The 22,436-nt window shown below is 39.7% G+C and overlaps 1 protein-coding gene across 18 annotated transcripts; it reads left to right on the forward strand.

The window, feature by feature from the left end:
• The first annotated feature begins 11,576 nt into the window (after nt 1-11,576).
• Nucleotides 11,577-21,959, forward strand: LOC119901551. 18 transcript variants are annotated; one of them, XM_038717110.1, is made up of 7 exons: nt 11,577-12,772; nt 13,003-13,180; nt 13,529-13,576; nt 13,961-16,648; nt 17,636-18,670; nt 18,874-19,029; nt 21,945-21,959. In XM_038717110.1, exons 4-5 carry the CDS (start codon nt 15,373-15,375, stop codon nt 18,241-18,243), a joined length of 1,884 nt encoding a protein of 627 aa, XP_038573038.1. In that variant the 5' UTR covers nt 11,577-12,772; nt 13,003-13,180; nt 13,529-13,576; nt 13,961-15,372; the 3' UTR covers nt 18,244-18,670; nt 18,874-19,029; nt 21,945-21,959. The 18 variants fall into 18 exon arrangements, with proteins under 18 accessions (XP_038573038.1, XP_038573037.1, XP_038573041.1 ...); XM_038717109.1 differs by having other exon boundaries at nt 13,006-13,180; XM_038717113.1 differs by having other exon boundaries at nt 13,006-13,180; nt 13,549-13,576.
• The last annotated feature ends 477 nt before the right edge of the window (nt 21,960-22,436 follow it).

Below are 22,436 nucleotides of genomic sequence, written 5' to 3' on the forward strand. Positions count from 1 at the left end.
ACAGCTGACAGTGCCAGGAGAGATAAACAAACAACAAAATATGACCCCAGGGTCATAACACCATACTCTGACGTCTGGTGGGTTTTTTGATGATAGGAACCAACGTATCCTTGTCCCTCCTCTTCACAAGACGAAGGACAGGACGCCTGGAGTTCCCCCGTATTTCCAACATTCCAAATACCCACGTCTTTCTCCTCCATGTTTTCCAAAGCGTCCTCTGGCGTACTGAAATAAAAAACATTAAAAGATAATGAGAGGACAAGGAGACGTTTTTAAGAGAAAGTCTGCATTGCCATCGGTTTGATAAAGAGATGAGTGTTTGAGCTGGTTTGTGAGAGTGATTTGAATCAGTAAAATATAATTGAGAGAAGCATCTTCTTCCTACAATGTTGTACATTCTTTATTTTTGTTCTTTTTTCTGTGTGTAAATTTAGTGTAGATATTGCAAATTTAGACTTTAAAACTACAACTTGATGATTAGGTTAGCAATAGAATACATACCTTTCTTTTATGACAGAATTTGCTTTAGTCCATGTGGACGAGAACATCAGCTCCACCTATTCGCTGCCCTTTTTGCTTCCGATGCTTTGTCATGCTTTTAAGTTTCTTTGCCATCCTTGAGAGTGCGGTGCTGCTCTTAGAAATCCCATCTTGCAGCATGTCCACTTGCCGCACACACAAACCTTGTGAAAAGACATTTAATTCATGATTGTGTAAAACATGTAGCAATTTGACCAATTTAAAACAACCCTGTATATTTGTTGAATTCCCAGTGTCCTGACTATGCTTTAAACCATCTATAGCTAAAAGCACAACCAAATTCCTGCAGGTCTGTTATACCCTTAAATGGCTCTAAAGAAATATAGCTGCACCGTGAAAAATAAAACGTTATTTTTTCTTGAGCAATGGTAATATCAAATATAAATTCCAAGCCAACAGTAAAAGTATTAAATGCAAAAGTAAAATCAACCATGTCTGATTTTTGTATTGTCATCCAGGTTGACAATGCAATTTTAACTTCTTAAACGCACAATAAACAAACACGAAACAAATGTGAAATATGTTAAATTAAATGAAACATTTATTGTTTCCTATGTTTTTAATTTAATGGCATAACCAACCTAACTAGATTTAAAGTTTATAATGCACTTGCATTACATCAAATTCAGTTCGGTTCAGACACAACTTTAGCAACTGTTAAACCAGTGATGTTTAATCATCGTCAAAGTTGTGTCTTCTAAAGCACAAATCTTTTCAACCTGCTCACTCAACCATGAAGTTCTTATGCCGGATAGAATGTGTTCTCTGGCCTTCTACTGTGATTGAGCTTGCAGCTGCTCTCTGTGTTGAGAGCTGAAGAAAGCCTTGCTTCTGGGCAATAGTGCCATGTAAGTTCACTTCTTTCTACATTGATCCAACCAGAAAGTCAACGTGTGAGAGGACATTTGAACACCCTGCTGACCGTGTAAGTTACTGCAGTTACCTTATATATTTATGCTGTTATATGACCAAATACATATTAAGAAGGTTTTCTACCTGTGTATGTATTTCATCCATGTCAAAAGGCCGGCGTGGGACCGATAGAAAATTGACCCAGTCCTCACACTCCTTCTCAATCGCCGACATGTCTTTCTGTGGCATTCCCTGGAAATCAAATAGTTTTATATTATAGACTGAAATTGCTTGTTGAATAGGCTAAAATGTGCACATGACATCATCGAATGACGATCTAATAAACTGATCGAACATGCTGGAAAAGCTAGAACCTGGCAAAGAAATGACTAAAGCCTGCTTATTGTTAAAAGGAAAGCTGTATTCTAACGTTTCTGGTGTCGCGCTGAATCTTCTGACGAGCTGATTTCATGAATTACACCTGTAACCAGAACCAGCCAGCATGACGACTCCTAGGCTACCCTAACCAAAGCCACTGTCTGCGTACATTTATCACGCAATTGATGGTGGACTGCCTAAAGACCCTGGACACAGCGCACCTGTAATTAGATGACCAGATGACTGCTCGATCATTACTGTGGACAAACTACGTCATGTAGGCTGCTCTTACAGTCTCACCCAGCACAGCCAGAAATGTCTGGCCCCTCTCTCAGTTTTAGAACCTAACAGGAAGCTTTTCCTGCCCGCTGTGCAACCTGTTGTTGCTCTACAGGGTTTCAGGCTGGGTACATGTAGAAGCACTTTGTGACATCTGACTGCTGATATATAAACAATACGTTTGATTAACTGATTAAAAAGTTGTTTTCAGACATTTAAATTATGCATGCTGTTTTCAACAAAAAAAGCTTCTTAGGTTGATATACCTATCATTCAATAACACAGTGACTCACCAGATGAAGTTGTCTGTGCACTGGTATGAAACCATCTTCATCTTATGTCCACATTGCCTGCATTTCATTTTTTCTTTCAGCAGATGTTTTTTCTGCAGCCATTTGATCAGTTTTAAAGTTTCTAATGCAAAAGTCCATTATTCCAGAGGCATACAGGATCCAGGAAAATAGAATTGGCGCACTCCCATTTCATTGGCTGTCTCTCCGCTGTACACAGCCATCCACCTTACGTTCTAGTCTAGACCGATAGTGGTTTAACAGGCAGTTTTTTGTAGCTTACAATCACAAAAGCAAAACGATTGCAAAGGTAAGCAACTGTGTTAACGTCTGTGTAATAGTAACAGATCTAATGTTGGAAAGCTAAATGTAAGCTGCTTATCTCTGGCATGAATCACTGCTTACTTTTTCAGTCACAGTTGTGAGTTGTAACGTTACCTAGCTAGCTAACGTTAGCCCAAAGTTTTAATGTCCACGTGAGGCGCAGTAAGTTAGCTAACTAAGCAGCATCTTTTCTAGAATCCATCCAGCATGGCCGCTTTGGGGACAAGAGGACGAAAACGTGACCGTGAAAAGGAGGACGTTGAAGAAGAATGTAAGTAGGCGCTTGTTAGTGGTAACGTTAGCTATAAACTCATAGGGCTGGTGTCAAGGTGACGTTAGTTACCCCCCACGGCAGCGCGATGCATTCAGCGGTGAAGGCAGATCTTCATGTGCATCGTTTAATTGATCTTGGTTTTTCGTTATTTTTCTCTCTCTTTTTAGTCACATGAGGTCACCCAACCATCGGGCTTAACAGCTGATGTGTGTATGATAAGATAACTCTATAAAAACAGGGCAACATTTAATCACATAAGAACATGATAATTGACATTGACAAACGTAACTAGTGACACAAGCAGATGTAATGTTGACAATGTTGATATTTCACAGTTTCTCCTGTTACATCCAAAGTATAACGTGATACAATTCAATTTGACACCGTTGATAGGCTACTTCAACATCAACACCTATATTATCTGTAATGCTGCATTCAGTTCAATGTACATTTTGAGTGAAGTAGGGGACCTAGATGTAATTGAGGCCAGCAATGTGTTAAACTGATTCCAGAGATATTGATTTTACAGTAGTCCGTTGGCCGCTTAGCTATTCGTAGGAGCAGTTTCCTTACAAAAGGTTACAGCGGATCTGGATCTAAAGTTTTTTGCAGGGATTTTTTGGTTGAAGAAGTAAATACTGAGTGAAGTACTATTAGCTAGCTAGTTATCTTTGGTGTAAGTTTTCTCGTGTGCTTCACTTTTGAGCTCATTACCAGAAAACCATTCTGGCAATAGCCTCTGACATAGTGGCATCAACTGGCTCAGTGGTTAAAGTGTTAGATTTGTGACAGGGCCAAAGTTGCTCCAGGGGTTGTCCCTGTACTTACTGTAAGCCACTCTGAATATGAGTTACTGCTAAATGACTAAAAAGTACTGTGCTGATTATCAGTGCAGAAACCACCTCAGTTGCACCTCTATAATACACAAGCAAAAGAATTTACAGTTGCATCATTTGTTTTTTTAGTTAGTCGACATGTTGTTGGTCTTTCTGGATTTTCTGCACCTCCTTGGCATTATCTCCCAATGTAGGTCCTTTCATTTCCCCGTGTTCTACAGTTAAAACAACAAATGCCAGAAATGTACCTCTGCTTTGATAAACGGTCATCTTCTCAAGAAAAACTAAAGCCACTGGACCAAGAACTAATTAAATGCAAAAATAAAGCAGAGATCCTTCAAGATCGAGTGGAACAACTGGAGAATGATAAAAACATTCTGGAGCAGCAAGTGGCTGAGATGACTGCTGAAAAAGAGGGTAGGTAACCTGAGCGCTGTTTCATGTAGTGGGAGGTTGCACAACTAAAAGTAGCTCCATGCTATTTTGTTAGTTAGTGGTTTTAGGCATTAATTCTTATTAAGTCTAGTGAAAAGAGGCCTATAGTATAGCCTCTAGTCTATAGTAATGCTCTAAATAAATATAGGCATACAATATATACTTATCTTGGTTCATACAGAGCTTGAAGTCATGATAACCTGCCTCTTTAATCAGGCAGCTCACTTACTCAGGGACTTACATTTGTTTTGTTTAATGTATCACACTCTAGGGGTAAAATGCAGACACAGAAGGCAGCAATAAAATCACTAGTAGTATTTCATGAAAAGGGAACGTGAGCACTTCGGTCAAGGGTGAGCCCAGTTTTTACACACAGGCAGATTAAGGTACCGACAGATGGCGTGCAGGCTTGTAGTGGCGTCCAGGCAGGCTTCATTTAGGTTGTCAGATTCCAAAGTACAATCCAAAATGAAAGGCAGGCCCAGCGTGTTGCTCCAAAAAAGAAAAAAAAGAAGAAGCAGAGTAAGGAGAAGAGAAAGAAGGACAAAAGAAAGAAAAACAAGACAAAGGACAAGAAAAATAACAAAGGAAAAGACTACAGAAGTCCAGGTAAGATCAAAAATAGCCCTTAAATAGGAGATTTTGGTTATTAATGTAAAATCAATGTACATAAACAACAACAATATGATCTATGCACAATTACAGCATTACATGGATCAATGACACTGATATATCCCAAAGCCTCAAACCGAAAAGTTTGACAATCAAATCAGCCAGTGTTTATTCTTGAAATAAATATAGACGTAATTGTTTTCTGCTGCTGTTTGATTACAGACGCTATTAACTTCACGTAGTACGCATGAGCACAACACATGCAGCGCGGCAGATCCAGCAGATTGAAGTGTTTTCTACCCACCAGTGTGGCGTGTAGTCTCAACAACAGAATTTACCCACATTTGGTGAGTGGCAAGTGCTAATTTTCTACTCCTTAAGGCTCGGTCAGTTTAGGTCTGCCTAAATGTGTCATTTACCTCAGTGCATGTCCAGAGTATATACAGTGCAGTCTGTCCTCTGAACAAATGCAGAAGCATGCAGTTCATGTTAATTAGCATTAATACATAGAAGCCGGTCTTGTACAAACAACAAAGTCACTTAAATCACTTTTCTTCCAAATTCGGTTACTTGGGCTAAACTTCAGCGAAAGTCTTGCCACATGATTGGCTGATTAGATATTTGCATTAACAAACTTAACTAAAATCGCATTCTGTAAATTTCCTCACCACATACTTCTTTGATTGCCTCGCCTGACTGTCACAAAAAGACAATCAGAGACACCTTAATCACATCACTGGATCACAGAATTGCAGAGCTTCTGATCTGTACAAAGTGCGTCCATGCCACTGGGAATGTATTGAGCTGGATCTGCTTGTTGTTTTTGGCAGCGCATCGGTCTTTTAAACCAATTCCGTTTAGGTGTTATCAGTTGGCCTACTACTACAAGTAGTAAAATGTACCTTATGAATAGGACATCGCCTTACCTCTGAAACACTTTGATTTCATCAATCATTTTGGCTTTAGTTTGGTTTTCTGGAATGGGATCAGCTTGCCTACAAAAATAACACATTCAAATTTTTGGGTGGTGGAGAAGTGAGGAGCTGAATCCATGAAGCAGTAATTCAAGCTGCTGTAGCCGGAAACATCTATAAAGAATATATATTGACAGTTTTGTATTCTTCTGTTCAATTTCTTTAGCAGGTAACATCAAAGATGTAGTCACCAGATACCAGCGGCCGCTAAACTTGACAAAGAAGGGGTACGCTGTGTCCATGGCTTTTGGAAAGGCAGGCGTGTCCGGGAATGCCGTGGCTGCCACTGCACCATTGCTGAGCTCTTCATAGCAGAAAGACAAGTGTTGGAGCAACTGCCTTTCTGCAGAAAACTGTCACATCTAGCAAAGTTATGCGCAGAAAAAGTAGCTGAGATGAAAAGAAAAAGAGTTACTTCCATTTCAACTAAAATAAGCTTTAGGTCAACAGGACAATAGTACCTCTTAATTAGTGTGTGTTTGTGTGTGTTCATATAATAGCTTGACGTCAGTTTTGTAGTAGAGTACAGTACATAATTACAGAGACTAATGAATGAAGACAACTTGTAGATATTCACTATTGTAAAGTTTATAGAACACAATAATATGACGTAGTGATGCTGTAGTGAGTTGAAGAGGTGAACACCCTTTAGGGGGCACATATATGGAACCATCTGGGAGGAATCTGATTGGCCCCAAATGTTTTCTGTAAATTGATGTGGATTTGCTGCTCCTGTGAATCCTCCCCCAGTGTTTCATTAGCAGCTGGAACCACAGTGACTCTGATAAAACAGGAATTAGCAGAATCCATCTGATATGAAGCTGTGGTTTGAATACCACTTCCCTCCTCTTTGAAGAGTAGTCAGATATCTGGGTTCAGGTTTTTGTACAGCCTCTTCTACACTTTGTATCACTGTGTTTCTAGAGCACAGTAGTAGAGAGCTGTGTCTGCCAGGGTTAGATCTCTGATGGTCAGTGTAGTTGATGTTGCTGATGTTTCAGATCCATATCGTTCATTAGGAATATACTTCTGATTACTCAATGATTTTGCTCCTTTCAAGAGTATAAACTGAGGTGCCTGAAGGTCAGAATGATGTTTGTACCAGTAAAGGAGAATATAGGTGTCAGTTGTCTGATAGTTACATGTGAGTGTGACAGATTGTCCTTCTCTTCCACTGACTTCCTCTCGTTCAGGAGAGATTGTGTCTCCAGCTATTAGTCCTGGAAAAAGTAGAGCAAATGAAGCCATTAGACTAACATTGTTCATGAGGCTGAGAGGAGAAGACAGTGGAAAATGGCAGCTGTACAGTGTTACTCTGTGGACACAAACACTCCAACACTCACCTATGAAGTGAGAGCAAAGTAAAAAGAGGTAAAGCAACATGTCTTTGGAGTTGTTAAAGCCAGACAGACAGCAGATGAGCAATGTTCTTCCACTGCAGTAGAATGAAGAAACTAAACAGCCTCTCTGCTGCACAGCCCTTCTCCTCAACATCAAGCTGATTGTGCTTTTAGTTCCTCAAACATTTCTGCTCTGGAGACGCAAAGAATCTCATTGGTTGAGTTGGACTTCAGTGGGCGGGGCCAGAGAATCCCCTTTTTAGAGATTGGCTGTCTACCAAAGTTCAGTTCAGCCAGTGAGATTATTTGTGGTGGGCCAACGAGGAAAGGAGTAGACTGGATGATTCACGGCTAGGAGGAGTTGTACGGTTTGGAGGGCGATTCAAATTACTTTGTGACTCATTAATCTTACAAGGGACAAGTATTTGATATCTCAATTGGCATCTCCTGTGAGAGTTTGTTTTGTGAGCTGAAGCAGCAGGCAGCTCCCCAACGAGGGATGGGCTATGCCGCCGAAGGGGAAAACTAGTGATGGTGCTGGGAGTAATGACAAAAAGTCCAGACAATCTGAAAAAAGAGATAGATCTGACAATGGAAGTGGAAGTGAGAGTGACGAGTCCCAAAGCACAAGGAAAATGCCAAGATCTGAAGAGGAGGGTGGATTTAGGATGATAGTTAAATTCAAAGATAAAAGTGACAAAGCCTTAAACCCACTCAGACTATCGGAGGAGCTAAAAAACAAAATGGGAAAAGTTCTAAATGTTAAAATGATGATGAATGGGAATATACTTGTTTTTTGCAGAAATGATAATCAGAGGTTGAATGCCCTTAAAGTTCGGCATTTGCTTAACAGGCCTGTTGAATGTTTTATTCCTGGTCAGGCTAAAAATGCTAAGGGAGTGATCTATGTAAGCCTTGAGATAGAAGAGAGTGACATCTTGAAGAATTTAAAGGGAGCTGAGGTTGTAGCTGTACGGAGATTCAAAGAAACCGGTACTGCTGTGCTATTAACATTCAAGCAAGATATTGTGCCAGCAAGGGTCAGCCTTGGATATATTAGCTTGCCAGTGAGACAGTATATTCGTCCCCCACTGCGTTGTTACAATTGTCAACGCTATGGCCATGAAGCAGCAGCATGCGGAGGGAAAAAAAGATGTGGGAAGTGTGGAGGAAGCCATGACTTTATTCAATGTAAAGCTGATATAGTCAAGTGCTGTAACTGTGGCGGAAATCATGTATCTTCATTTAGGGGGTGTGAGCATCATGTTAGAGCTGTGGGAGTAGAGAAATTGAGAGTTGAAGGCAAAATCTCATATGCAGATGCCCTGAAGAAAGTGAGGGGAACGGGGGAACCTTCCAGACAAGTGGTAGTTGAAGTACCTTCTGATTCCCAGCCTGATAGGGAGAAAGTGAGGCAGATTGTGGGAACCCAGTCATTCCTGGCATTCATGGTAGATGTTCTGTGGGCAGTTAGAGACCAAACCAGAAGATCTGACGTTATTAAAGTGGTGGTGGATGCTGCAGAGAGATTTCTGGAAGAGGCATGTATGGGTCCTGAAGAGTTGCACAAGTATATGAGACAGAAACTGGAAGTTTATGAAAGAGGTAGGGGAAAACAAAAGATCACTGACAGTAATGAGGAATGTACTGGGGAAGAAACATGGACATAAATGATGATAGTTAAATTGCTGATGTTTTACATCTTACAATGGAATGCACGGAGTTTGATGGCTAATGGACAGGAACTTTAGAGATTTGTTGATGAATTTAAGGATCTACCAGAGGTGATATGTATTCAGGAAACTTGGCTTAAACCATGCTTAGATTTTGTGATTCCTGGATATGAAAGTAACAGATATGATAGAAAAGGAAAGTCTGGGGGAGGGTGCGCAACATTTATAAGATCAGATGTACAGTATCAAAATGTAGAGATAATGTCTAAACTAGAATGTGTTATAGTAAGAGTTTGGGGACAGCACAGGTGGATTAACATAATAAACATGTATAATCCTTGTTTGCAAATAAATCTAAGCGAGTTGGAGTGGGTTATGGAACAAGTAGGGACACCGGTCATTTGGGTGGGGGATTTTAACTCTCACAACCCTCTTTGGGGTAGCAGAATAAAAGATAATAATGGGAGCACTATAGAGGAATTTATGGACAGGTGGAGATTAGTTTGTTTAAATGATGGCAGGCCAACTAGATTTGATATTAGAACAGGAAATGTTTCATATATAGATTTGGCATTAGCATCCAGTGAACTAGCTAGGGTTGGAGAGTGGGATTCTTTGGACAGATATACAATAGGGAGTGATCATTACCCAATATTATTGAGGTTTGGGAAAACTTTATTGAGTGAAGAACAGGGTAACCAAAACTTATTTAATTATAGTAAGGCAGATTGGGCATTTTTTCTGAAAAGTGTAACAAAACTATAGAGGAAGTAAATGAGGAAGGGACAATAGAGGAATGGAATAGCAGCTTATGTGAAATAATTATGAAAAGTGCAATTGAATCTATCCCGATAAAGAAGTGTTCTAAAAGGAAAATTAGTGTGCCATGGTGGAACAAGGACTGTGATAAAGCAGTAAGAGACTTGTGAGAATTGTGGGTATAGAGCATTGAGGAAACATCCAACAGAAGATAAAGCAGTAGAATATAAAAGACTGCGAGCCAAAGCACGCAGAGTGATTAAGACTGCAAAAAAAGAGTGCTGGAGAAAATACTGTGGAAAACTAGGGGCAGAGACTGCAGTAACAGAAATATGGCGGGCAGTACATCGTATGGCAGGAAGTAATAGGAAAAGGAAAATGCCAGTTTTAGAGGAGGGAGGATTGTTTGCTACAAGTGATTTGGATAAAGCAAAGCTATGTGAAAATAGCTTTAGAGCTGTTCACAGTGGAGCTAACATTGGTGAAGCAGGTATAAGGAAAAGAAATGAGATATTAGAGCAAAATCGATACAAACTTGAGATAAATAATGATAATTCTGATGTGGGTAATTTATTTTTCTCATTAGAAGAATTGCACAGGGCAATTGGAAAAGGAAGGAAAACAGCCCCGGGAAAGGATGGTGTTAGCTATGAGATTGTTAAGAATCTTAGTGACAAAGTTTTGGAGGAAATCTTGGCCTTAATGAATCACATATGGCAAGAGGGAAGTCTACCTAGCACATGGAAGCATGCACTGGTGGTTCCAATATTGAAACCAGGGAAAGACGCTTATAAGGCAGGATCATACAGGCCCATTGCACTGACATCAGTCCTATGTAAAATAATGGAAAGGATGGTTACAGACAGATTGGTTTATAAGTTAGAGAAGAAGGGATGGTTTACATCAGTACAAAGTGGATTCCGTAGAGGGAGAAGTACCATGGATGCCGTTACGTCCCTTGACAGTGATATAAAGAAAGCAATGGTGAATAGAGAAGTATTAATGGCGGTGTTTATTGATATTGAAAAGGCGTATGACATGCTATGGAAGGAGGGGCTTGTCATAAAACTATATGAGGCTGGAGTCAGAGGGAGGATGATTAACTGGATACAAGACTTCTTGAAGGACAGGAGAATTCAAGTTAGGGTTGCAAATGCTTTATCAGCTGGTACAGGTATCGATAACGGAACTCCTCAGGGTAGCGTGATAAGCCCAGTCCTTTTCAATATTATGATAAATGATATATTTGAAGAAATTGGGAATAGTTTTGGAAAATCTCTTTTTGCAGATGATGGGGCCATCTGGAAAAGGGGCAGGAATGTCAAACAAATAACTGAGCAAATGCAAGTAGCTCTGAACAAAGTAACTAGTTGGGGTGAAAAGTGGGGGTTGAGGATATCAGTGGAGAAATCAAAGTATATAATATTTGGTAATAAGAAAAATGAATGTGGTGGTTTATTTTTGTATGAACAAGCAATTGAGAGGGTTAAAGAGTTCAAATTTTTGGGTGTGCATTTGGATGAGAAGCTAACATGGAAAAAGCAGATAGATAATGTTGTAAATAAGTGTGAAAAGGTAATAAATGTAATGCGTTCCCTCTCAGGTAGCACATGGGGTGCAGGCAGAGATACTCAACTAATGATCTACAGGGCAATGATAAGATCTAGGCTGGATTATGGATGTGTGTGTTATGGGACAGCCGCTGATACACATTTAAAGAGGCTGGAAGTAATACAAGCTAAGGCACTGAGACTATGTTGCGGGGCCCTCCGTACAACTCCAGTCCCAGCTTTGTTGGTAGAGATGGGGGAAATGCCATTGTCAATTAGACGGGAGAAATTGGCAATGCAGTATATTGTTAAATTATGGGCACATAAAGGAGAACACCCTACAAAAATAGTTCTAAGTAATGCGTGGGAGTGGGGATCAGGGAAAAGGAGGAAGGAATGTTTTATGTTTAACATCAGAAAAAAATTGAGGAACTGGGACTGAAGGAGGAAGGGTGGCCCCGCAAGTGTACTGGTCAGTTGTACCACCGTGGTTGATGTCCATACCAGAAATAGATCTTAGTATAATGGATAACATCAAACATCATGAAGGCACAGAGTATCCCAATATGGTAAAGCGAAGACTGGAAAATCAGTGGGGAACTTATCTTCAGATATATACAGATGGATCCCAAGATCCACAAACTGGGAAGTCAGGCTTTGCTTTTTATATCCCACAATATGAATATGTAAAGCTTAAACGACTGTCTGAGGGGGTATCGGTGTATACAACAGAACTTCTAGCTATTATATGGGCACTAAAGTGGATAGAGGAAGTGCAACCAAGGAGAGCAGTAATATGCTCAGATTCGGCTTCAGTGTTAAAAACTCTGGGAGGAAGTAATATGGGAGCTCGGCCAGATCTGTTTATGGAGCTGATGGTTCTGTTGTATAAAATCGAAAAGGCTGGAGGGTCAGTGGGATTTCTCTGGGTCCCTGCACATGTTGGGGTAGAAGGGAATGAGGTGGCAGACAAGGTAGCAAAAATGACTCTGAAAAGAGATATTGATTTAGCAGTTTGTATTGGGGTCACTGAATGTAGATCTGTCATTAAGGAAAACACTATAGTAGTATGGCAGAGGCAGTGGGAAAAGGAAACAAAGGGCCGGCATTATTATGCAATACAAAACAAAGTAAAGACAGAGCAGAGTTGCTTGGGTAAATCCAGAAGACAAGCTGTAATTATGACAAGACTAAGGCTGGGACACTGTGGATTTGCATGGGATCTAGCGAAGATAGGCAAACATGAGGATGGGCTCTGTAGAACCTGCAATCAACAACAGACTGTTAATCATGTGTTTATGGAATGTCAACAGTATAAAAGGCAAAGAGAACAACTGTATTCTGAGGTATCAGGAGATGGACTACAAGCAGTGTCATTGAGAGATATTTTGAATCCTCATGAGAACCAATCAAGGATAGTGGAAGCAGTCATGGATTTTATATCTGCAACAGGATTAGCCCTCTGAGAATGAAGGTGCTATAAAGCGATACCGAGACTGAACTGTGGGTGGCAGCAATATGCCGTAAGGCATCTAGTCTGCCGGAAAGCCAGTAGAAGAAGAAGAAGAAGAAGATCGGATACCAAGATGCCAAGCCTGGGAAGAAGCGGCAGCTCTGCAGCTACATGTCCTCCCAAGACCTCAAATTACTGAAAAGGTAAGTCTGTCAAATTGATTTATGTGTTAAAGTAGACAACATTTCCACCAACGTTAGATTCTGTTTTCGTACAGTAGTATGTAATACCCAAATAGTCTGTCACTTGTTTGTGTAAATGAAGTTGTTTTTAGCTAACGTTAGCTAGCTAAACCAACGCTAGCTAGTTTAGTTTGACTTTTATTTAAGTTGCGTTAAGCCCTAACCCCGGGGAAATCCTGAACTGTTGTCAGCAGCGGTACCGTAGGTGGTCAGCGAGGGTTTTTCCCCGATGGTACCGCTGCTGACAACAGTTCTTTAATGTCCCGACAGCCGTTAGCTGGTCGCTGGCGGGGATTTCCGAGCTTCGCTCATCCGCTCCTGAGGGTGGAAGCAGGCGACGGCATCATATTTACTTCTGTTTCATCAGAGGTAATTTAACATTGCCTTAAATTAACTTAGTGTTCTGAATAGACAATATAGTCTAGTCTTTACTCTCCCGGCTGGTGTGCAATGTGTATTTATTGTGTGTAACGTTAAGTTATCATTTCAGTTTCCTGATCCACTCTTTTTGTTGTTAAACTTAAACACACTGAAAAGCCGTCCATAAATCGTTAAGTTAACAGTTATTTAATTATTTTCAGCTTGCTATTGTTTCCAAAATTGCACTGTATTACAGAAAATACTTAACGTTAAAAGTTAATATCTGTTGCATCTTGCTCTGACTTTTGTTATATTTGTTTTTTGTGTTCACCTCACTGATTATACATATTTTTATAGGTCTTTCATTTTATTTGCAGAGAATGCATACTCAAAGGCTTTATAGTGGTAAGTGATGTCATTTATATTTTATTTTGTGTGGCTGTTAAAGCCCCAAATCTGGATTTTGTGACTTAGAAGTACATTTCCAAAAATAACTGTAGAGCTTCAGTTAAAGATGGAAAGTATCAATTATGTTTTGTCAGTTGATTATTGTGAAAAATTTAAACTTCACTTTTTTGCACAATAATTCACTTTACGAACAAGTCTTGAACAATATTAAAAACAGTAAAGTCCTTGTATTTAAAGGCCTATGAATCAATTTGTAAGTAATAGCAAATTTTCATCGTGTGTTTTGAATTTTGGTAGTGCAGTGGACCTTTTTGATTATATATGAATTTCAGATTGGAGCTTTAATGATGTGACTAATGACGATCTTGATGTATGTTACAGGGCTAGGTGGTGGGAATGTGGAGTTGTAAGGGTTGCACAGAAACGGTGTCAAGTAGGTCCAATCTTTTGCATCACTACAAGTTAAAGCATCCACATTTTGGACGTAGTTCTCGCTTTCCATGTACATACCTGCACTGTCGATGCACATTTAAGACATGGAATGCCCTTATAGTCCACCAAAGTAAAATTCACTCCGCAGGGGTCACTTGCAAAGAGGAAGCAATATTCAATTGCCAACTCTGTGCTTGTAGTGATTTAGCATCAGAGAGGGATTATTTTGCTCATATAAATGCACATTTCAAAAGAAATGAGACTGTCATTTGTATGTTTTTAGGTTGCGACTTTAAAACAAACATTTATTGCACATTTAAATCACACAAAAACCAAAAGCACTGCCTTCACAGTTTGGTTGATTTTTAAACCTGGAGTAGTTATACGTACCAGGATATCATCTGTGAATGAATTGGTGGAAAATACTCAGGAGTTCGTCGAACAGTCAAATGTGGTCATTCCTTCAAACAGTCCCTCTCAAACTGAGGACTTGCAGAAGATCATAGAGCAAAGATTTGCAGCTGCTTTGCTGAAGTTGGAGCATTTGGACCATGTGCCCAGCACAGCTGTTGATGTGTTTTAGGAGAACTCTATCATTTGACTTTTTCTGCACCTGTTCCATTATCTTGTGACATTGTGAGTGAGATCTTTCATCAGAGAAACCTCCCTGTCGATGAACATATAATTAGAGAAACTGTTAATGCAATTTGTTCTGGTAATCCTGTGCAAAGGTCAATACAAAAAGGTGGCCCTCTCAGTACCGCATATCAGCGTAAGAAGTATTATAAGGAGAACTTCAGTGTTGTAGAGCCAGTGGAATATATTCTTGATGCTAAAAACAAACGCAGTTTCCAATATGTACCGATATTGAAGTCCTTACAACAGCTGTTGTGTAGAAAGGATATCATTGATGAAGTTGTCGAGGGCCATCAAAAACAGGAGAGCACATGTTCTGGAGTGTCATATCAGTTCAAGTCAGCAACAGATGGTTCCCTATTTAGGGAAAATAGTTTCCTCACAGGAGAAAAGCCAAGGATCATCCTAACTTTTTATGTGGATGATTTTGAAACCTGCAACCCGCTTGGCACCTCGCGAAAGAAACACAAGCTTTGTGCTGTTTATTGGGTATTGGCTAACTTGCCTCCGGGATCTCATTCATCATTGTCATCTATCTGTCAGTTTTGTGCAAAACCGATGATGTTAAAACCTACGGTTATGATCAAATCTTTGAACCTCTTCCAAAAGATCTGAAAACTCTGGAGGAGCTGGGTGTTTATGTCCCGTTGTTAGGTGAGTCAGTTAAAGGTACAGTTCTCAGTGTAGTGGCAGACAACCTGGGAGCACACAGCGTTGCAGGATTTATGCAGAGTTTTTCGGTGGAATACTGTTGCAGATTTTGCACAGGAAAGAGTACTGATATTCAGCTACATTCTGTTGCATCTGGTGCTTTCAGTCTGAGAACAAAGGAGCTTCATCAGGCCCATGTCAGACAAGCCCAAGACACAGGTACAGGTTTTTGTGGAGTGAAAAAGGAATGCGTCTTTACAAAAAATCTGTCTCATTTTAATGGCATCTTTGGCTCCCCACCTGATCTTGCCCATGATGTTTTTGAGGGTATAATCCCAGTAGAGCTAGCTCATTGCTTAACAGTGCTTATATCAAGAAAGCTTTTCACGTTAGCAGACCTAAACAATGCCATTCTGAAGTTTCCCTACAAATGGGCTGACAAGACAAACAAACCTCATGTAGTGTCACAAAGTTTTTCCAGCTCAAAATCGGTGGGGGGAAATGCTCATGAAAACTGGAGCTTGCTCCGCTTCCTACCTTTTTTGGTTGGATCCCTTGTACCTGAAGATGAGCCTGCGTGGCTTGTTCTCATGGATCTGAAGGACATTACAGAGCTTATTGTTGCCCCTGTGCATAGTGATGACTCGCTGGCTTTTTTGGAAAGTAAAATCACTGAGCACAGGCAGAGATACAAAGAATTGTTCCCTGACATCAAGCTGCTTCCAAAACACCATTATTTGGAGCACTACCCCCAGATGATTAGGCTGTTTGGTCCAATTGTTGGGCAGTGGACAATGCGCTTTGAGGCTAAGCATAGCTTTTTTAAGCAGGTTATCAGACACACAAGCTGCTTCAAGAATGTGCCACTCTCATTAGCCTCAAAGCATCAGATGATGATTGCATACCATCTGAGCGCTCCGTTTCTGAGCAAGTCTGACCTAGAGGTCTCTGCTATATCCACTCTACCAGTAGACTTACTCAAAGAGGAGATAGCCCAAGTCATCAGGAAAAAGTTCTCTGACACACCTGAGGTTCACCTTGCACAGTGTGTGACAACCAAGGGTATAACATATAGGAAGGGAATGATACTGGCCCACAGAGCAGTGGGTGGAATGCCTGAATTCAGTGAAATTGACCAAATCTGCATTTTACATGAGAGTATATTCTGTATTGTCAAAGAGCTATGTGGTTGGTACAGAGAGCATTATAGAGCCTTTGAACTCAGCCAAGCACCCACAAGAACATTCACTGTCATGGCACTCAGTGAACTCCTTGATACTTGTCCGCTTGTTGACTACAAGATTGGAGCAACCCGCATGGTGACTTTGAAAAGGCATATTGAAATCAAAGGTGCGCTAGCAACTGGGGGGGACAGGACAATTTGCTTTGTCTACTTTATTAAATTTGGTTAGAGGATGGTGCAGCACCATCTTCTTACCTTTTGCCTGCCTTTATCACATACTTTTAAAGTAACAAGGTGTGTGTGTGTGTGTGTGTGTGTAACTGTTCTAACCTACCCTCTTTCATAATTCTATTCCAGCGTGTCTGCAGTTCCTTAGCCTTAAATGTCTGAAATTTTATTGTATAATGATTAAGTCATAAGTCTTTCAAAAGTCTAAAATTTTAATTTATTAGGTCATTTCAACATTACCTCTTTCAATTTATTTTGTTCAGTCTTACTTAATTTCTTCTGCATCAGAGGTAGCATTTCTAATATTAAGACTCTTAAGCTTACCACTGAAGCTAATCCTGCTTTTATACTGACATGCTGGGAAACTGAGGCAGCTCACATTAGTGACTCAGAGGGAAAACCCATAAAATCTTTAGACATACCTGTCACCATTTCTTTGTGGAAAAGTCATGATTAGAATTGTAGTAGCTGTCTAACCTAAAGGAAACTTTTAGAATTACAGTTCATACAATCATCTAGTTTAACAACCCACCATATTCCTACCTAACACTGACCTCTGATGTGGACCAGATTTACAGTAATAACCTTTATACTGAACTGCAGTGATGGTTTTTTTCAGGGGAAAAGTGATTCAACAATCAGTCTAAAATAGTCTTTTTAATCTTTTTTTAAAAAGTATTAAAATTTTATTTATATAGTGCCAAATCATAAAAACGGTTTTCTCATAGCGCTCATAAAAGAGCAGGTCTAGACTGTACTCTGCGATATAAACCTAAATTAGAGCTGTGACCCAGTATTATTTTGGTTATCTTGCTATTTGTTAATTTCCTCCTATTTGTTTAAATTGGAAAAGTATGCTTTTAACACTGAATTTAAGATATAAAATGTATGAATGTCTGATGTCTAATTTGTGTGTCCTTAAACAGCTTTGAAGATGGGGACTCCTGTGATCCTTAAGATCGTCTTGACTGATGGCAGCTCTCAGAGGTTGACTCTTTCCCATGGACTCCCTGCATCCATTGATGACCTTATGATTGAAGTCAAGAAACAGTGTGGACTTCAGGGCAATTTTCGACTTCAATTTATGGATTCCTTGTTTGGAAATGAGTTCCTCAACCTTACCTCAATTTCAGAAGCAGAAGACAAAGGTACTCTTAGAGTCATTGATATGGCAATGCCCCCAACTTTGCCGTATAATAATGAGATGGGTTCTCCAGTCCTAATACCCCAAGCATTCAACCCTTTGTCTTCCTCTGTAAGTGACTCTTCGTCCCTCTCAGCTGAATCTGTGGATACAGATGTACTGTCATCGAGTGAGTCGACGAGCTCGCGGTCTTCTTGGCCAGCTGTTTTTCATGTGCCTAAGTTCTCCTATGATGCTGAATTAAAACTTCAGCAGGCAAGTTTAGCCTATATTCGAAACGGCACTGTACTGATTCCAGATCCCAAGTTGAAGTCAGCCATCCTTGATGGTTTAGTGGAGGAAATTGTGCAGTATAAAGTTTATGTCAGTGATAAGGAGATGAACAGGTAGCCCAGAGTCTTATCAAGACACATCCATGTTTAACTGAGAAGGGGTCCTGCAGTGGATGTGGCGGATGGAAGACCAGTTTAAAATATCTAACTACCGCACACACCTGAGAAAACTGGGTTGCCCAGAGGTAACAGTGAACTCTTTAAAAAACAAACCTGCAGGAAGATGCAGTGCAGCCTTTGGTGTCAAAAAGGCAAAGAGAGCAGAGGTGAATTTTTGCCCGACATACCCAACAGCAGAAACTGAGGAGAGTCTTGAGGCCATGCAGAAAGCTCTACTATTAGATGTAAAGAAGAGGAACAACAGGGAGGTTGTGAAACTCAAGATGGAAAAGACTTTTGAACACAGAAGACATGAAGTAGTTTGTGATGGACCAATGGTGGAGGATTTCATGGCGAGGTGGCCTGCCCTATTTGACGTCCCTGAGGTAAGACTTATTTCATGCTGTGTTTTTCATTTTGCATTTGCTGTTGATAAAAGGACAGTCTTGGTACACTGCTAATATACCTGATTGTATATAATTTGTCTGTGCTTTATCTCCCTCCTAGTCTGCTGAATGTGTGATAGTGGCTTTCTCCTGGATGTCTACCGTTTGAACCTGATTCCTTTGTGCTTATTACCCGTTTTCAGATCAACGCTGAATTCAAGAGAATCCCCACCGTCCCACTTCAATCCAAGTTCCTGTCTCAGCTGGATCTCCACTCTGACAACCTGATGAGGCTGTTCCAAAACAGAGGAGGACAGCTAGGGAAAAGGCTACAAAGAATCATTGCACAAATGGCAGATGTAAGTGGTACAGGGCTCCCACAGTCATGGGAAAACTTAAACATTAGGAATTTGATTGCTTTTTGAAAAACATTAAGACATTTGGAAGAAAGGTAGAATGTTTTAGTTGCCACATAATTTATTGGCATTCAAATTGTACAGAAAGCCTAGTAAGCTGTAAGTGCATTTCTTTTTCATCTTTCTCCTTTGCTATTTGTGCATCTTGTTGTCTCAGTTTTAACCTTTCTTCTATTTACTTTAAGGGTTCTTCGATCGATCGTTCACCAAGCGTTATCGGCCGATAATTGCTTTAACTAGTTTGATCGGTGGTCTCTAAAAAGGCAGATCAGAAAAGCCTATCAGATGATGCAATACCTGCCAGACAAATTTTCAACGGCAGCTAAAATGGTTTCACTACACAGTCTAAGCAGTTTTCAAAGCTAGCTAGCACCAAAGTCCTTTTCAGACAGGAAGCGAGTGATGTGCTCCAGATAATCATTTACAATGAGAGTTGAGCAGCAATCAGACAAGCGGAGCAACAAGCAGGAGGATCATGTGAAACTGTTGCGGTCGTGCTCATCTCACACACACATGCCTGCCCGCTACCAGAGTTTAATTGTCTTAAACGGGGAGCTTTTGCTACATTTCCGCCTCAAGTCCAGATAAACCGGCAAATCCGAAGACCTAAAACGGAGAAGTTTGAAAACGTGCTGACCCCGTGGGCAAAAATAGAGGACTTTAAAAACACTCACACAGACACTCACATTTGGCTTTCTGATTCGGTCTTATCAGTCATGCAAAGCAAAAAGTAAAAAAAATCTTATTCGATTGTATATCGTTAACTGTCTTTAAAAAACGTGGTAGTGTGGATGTAGCCTCACATTACTCCTCTCTCGTGTCATGTCAACTCTCCCGTTTTCCCTGGGATTCTCCTTTTTTTTTTTTTTTTTTTTTTTTTTTCTGTTCTCAGCCGGTATCCTCCCGTTAAATGTTTTCCTATAAATCTCCCATATTTTTAACCTTTATAAAATAAAATAAAATTTTAAGTGTTACTCTCTCTGGTAAAGCCAGTGGCAGTAGGCCTATGTAAAACATTAGATGTAGACTGTGCTTCTTGCACAAGGATTTAATTAATGAAAACAAGCCACTGAAATAATATTAGGCCTATGCTAGTGGTAAACCAAATTATAATGAATATAGTAACTATAAGTACTAACAGTATAATATGGAATTAACATTTTTATTTAGTTAAATTTCCCTTATTTTCAAATCCCAATAGTGACAGTTATGACTCCTCTCTGTAGCCCACTCTCCCTCTCTACTCCTCTCTCTACCCCCTAAAACCCACAGAACCTGCCTGAGCTTTCCAGAACAAAAAGCAGCTGTTTCAGAGTTTATCATCGACTCATGATGCCTGTGCTCCTTTATCTCCTAAATATTTTGGCTACAGCCTTTTTTGTTGCAGTTTTTATAGTTGAAGTAAATTTATAAAGATGCTGTTTGTTCTGTTTTTGTAGTTTATTTCACAGGAAAGCTATATTTGTTAAGCTAAAAAAATGTTTGCAGTAACCAGGCAAAGGCTGCTATGGTTTAAGTCTCTAAGAGAGAGGGAGTGGCATTTGTTGCCCATGTTTCCTGGCAATAAAAAACAGTTGTCATTTCATGATACTTAACAGATGATAAATACACAGTATACTGTATAATAGGGATGAAACGGTATGAAAATTTCAGATCACAATTATAGTGACCAAAATGATCACGGTTATCAGTATTATCACATTGTTGTAAAAATGTTCTGAAAAAGATCACAATGTACTGATACACACACCGAAACCATTTCAATAAGATTTATATTGAAAACTACAAATAAAAGTAACATTTTGTTTGCATAAACAATAAAATAACAGCCAATACCTTTTTTTTTTTAAACATATGAAAACCATCTAAGTGTGCATTATCAAGATTTTATATTCTATAGATAATGCAGTGAGTCTTTAGAAGACAACAAATGACATAAATACAGAGCAGTCTGCAGCGTTTCTCCTGACACTTTTACAACTAATTTGACTGGATTTAAAATGAATGAGATATGCTGGTTAGTTGACTGAACTCTGTAATGTGTTTATCATATGCAGTTGACGAATAAAGTCTGCTGACACCCGACGCACACAGCAACAGAACAACGTGTAGCGTTTTACAAGAGCAGCAACACTGAGAGCTTCAGTTTACAAGCTGTTAGCAAGTCAGACAGACAAACCAAAGCTAAAAGTTAACTCACCCTGCTTCACTATAAGCTCATTTGCTTCAATCAAGTTTCCCTCAGCACTCTCATAAAAACTAAACTATGACCAGACTTCAGAGTGACTGAAAAATCTCCTCAGTGTTGTCTTCTGCCGTGTTGTCATTGACCCAAACAAATCCACGTTGCGTTCTGCACATGCGCACCTGCTTCCGGGAGACCGTCGCTTACTTTGATGCTGGACAGTGTTTGCTGTGAGTTTATAGTGCGGTAACCGAACCCAGTTATCATGGTAATTAAAATGTGTTGGTAATAATAACCGGCGGGAATTTTACCATGGTTTATCGTTAAACGGTAATCGTTTCATCCTACTGTATAATGCTACATGATAAATAAAAGGCTTCAAATAGACCCGGTGTTCGGTAACGGATGACGATACTGCTTTCGGTGATCGTGATCGGCCCAAAAAACCCTGATCCGAGCACCTCTAATTTACTTATTTATCTTCATAGTTTTCTCTACCTCCTCTTTCTGCCAATCTACTTCCTGTATGATTTAGAGCTCACAGAAAGGCTTGTACCATAATGTGTAAGGTGTTATGTTCTCAGAGAATATGTACTTTATGACAGTTTACAGCAGTAGTGACTTAAAATAAAGCAGAAGAGCTGCATGAAGACATAAGTACGTTTCCTTTCAGTGTGATGATGTAGACCAGGACGAGAGTGTATCATTAAGGGAGTCTGTATCTACATGGGTGAAGATCCAGAAAACCTTGTGCGGGAATATGTGGTATGTACATGAACTGGTGCTTACTTTTTCTCTTATCTTCTATTGTCCTTCTCCTTGATCATTTGAGCTGGAATTATTAATTGATTGAGAGAATGTATTTATTATTTGATTTGAGTACGTTTTAGTTTTATACCATTATAAAATCAATACAATGTTTCTGGTTACTGGTCAATCTAACAAAATTGAGACATGACTATAGACTCTAATTGCTTATTAATTAAAGATCAAAAATGTCAAATAGCCTACATTTTAAAATTAATCAGGAAACTGTAGGCTACAACAAACAATATAATGAACACATTTAAATAGTTGTACAAGGCCTATTCATAGTTTTCAGTCACATGACATTTGCGGTACTGGGGGCAAAACAACAAACCAACACAACGAATCACGCCGCAAC

Source organism: Micropterus salmoides, unplaced genomic scaffold (genome assembly GCF_014851395.1).
Source record: "Micropterus salmoides isolate LMB-PRFRI ecotype aquatic unplaced genomic scaffold, ASM1485139v1 Ms_hic_scaffold_1364, whole genome shotgun sequence".
In the NCBI taxonomy this organism is placed as follows: domain Eukaryota; kingdom Metazoa; phylum Chordata; class Actinopteri; order Centrarchiformes; family Centrarchidae; genus Micropterus; species Micropterus salmoides.